The 790-nt window shown below is 58.5% G+C and overlaps 1 protein-coding gene across 1 annotated transcript in view; it reads right to left on the bottom strand.

Annotated features, from left to right (window-relative positions):
• The window catches only part of LOC103605063 (smoothelin-like protein 1), a gene marked incomplete at its 5' end in the record, with an annotated part of 5,531 nt that extends 4,920 nt beyond the window's left edge, over window positions 1-611 (bottom strand). Inside the window, one exon of the mRNA XM_008589648.1 lies at window positions 494-611. Within this exon, the coding sequence (XP_008587870.1) occupies window positions 494-611 (118 nt within the window). The remainder of the gene's footprint in view (window positions 1-493) is intronic.
• Window positions 612-790: the final 179 nt, after the last annotated feature.

The raw sequence follows: 790 nt of genomic DNA, 5'->3' as shown, positions 1-790 counted from the left end.
CAGATCTAGGGCTACTGGGCTCAGAGAGGCTCTGTGGCTTGCTCAAGGCTGTAGAGTGGGCAAGCAGGAACATGAGCCTCCTCCAACTTGTTCTGTCAACTCCCCTTGTCTATGATTTAGAGGGACAGAGCTACCAAAAGGCCCAGGGCCACCCAGCTAAGGTCATGGTCATGCCCCCATCTCTTCTTCCCTAACACATTAATTTATTCAGTTTTCCCCACAGAGCAACAAGGAGGGGACTCCAAAGTTGGGTTTGGCCTTGAACCGTGCCCACTGCCCAAGGCCATGCCACTTAATCACTTATTGTGGAATCTAGAGCATATCATGTATCCTCTTTGAGCCTTAGTTTCTTCATATCAGAAGAGGGCTTACCCTGTTCCCTGTCAGGCCACGAGGTGGCTACTAAGTGTATGGGGGACTGAGTTCTGCCAGGAGAGAGTGCTGAGCTGGGGCCTGGGGAGGCTGCTGGGTCACCTGGTCCCTTAGAGCTCACCTCATAACCACGCGTCTTAGCTCGGCACCAGTCCAGCAACATCTGCTTAATGCTGTTGGCGTTGGGGACCCCGAAACTGGTGGAGCGCTGCACGGCCGGGCGGGGTCCGCCAGGGCTGCTGTGGGGGCCGTGTCCAGACAGAGTCACATGACCACAGGAGGCACCACCTCGGTCTGCCCACCCGCGGACCCTCAGTCCCCGCCTTTCATGGTCTCAGACCCTCCCACCGCAGCTGGAGCCGTGCTCTTCCCGTCTCCGGCCCCGCCCTCTGAGGTCAGGCCCCGCCTCCACCGCCCC

This window comes from Galeopterus variegatus, unplaced genomic scaffold (assembly GCF_000696425.1).
Source record: "Galeopterus variegatus unplaced genomic scaffold, G_variegatus-3.0.2 Scaffold5566, whole genome shotgun sequence".
NCBI lineage: Eukaryota > Metazoa > Chordata > Mammalia > Dermoptera > Cynocephalidae > Galeopterus > Galeopterus variegatus.
Note: the sequence above shows the minus strand (reverse complement) of the source record. Positions and strands in the feature narration are given on the sequence as shown.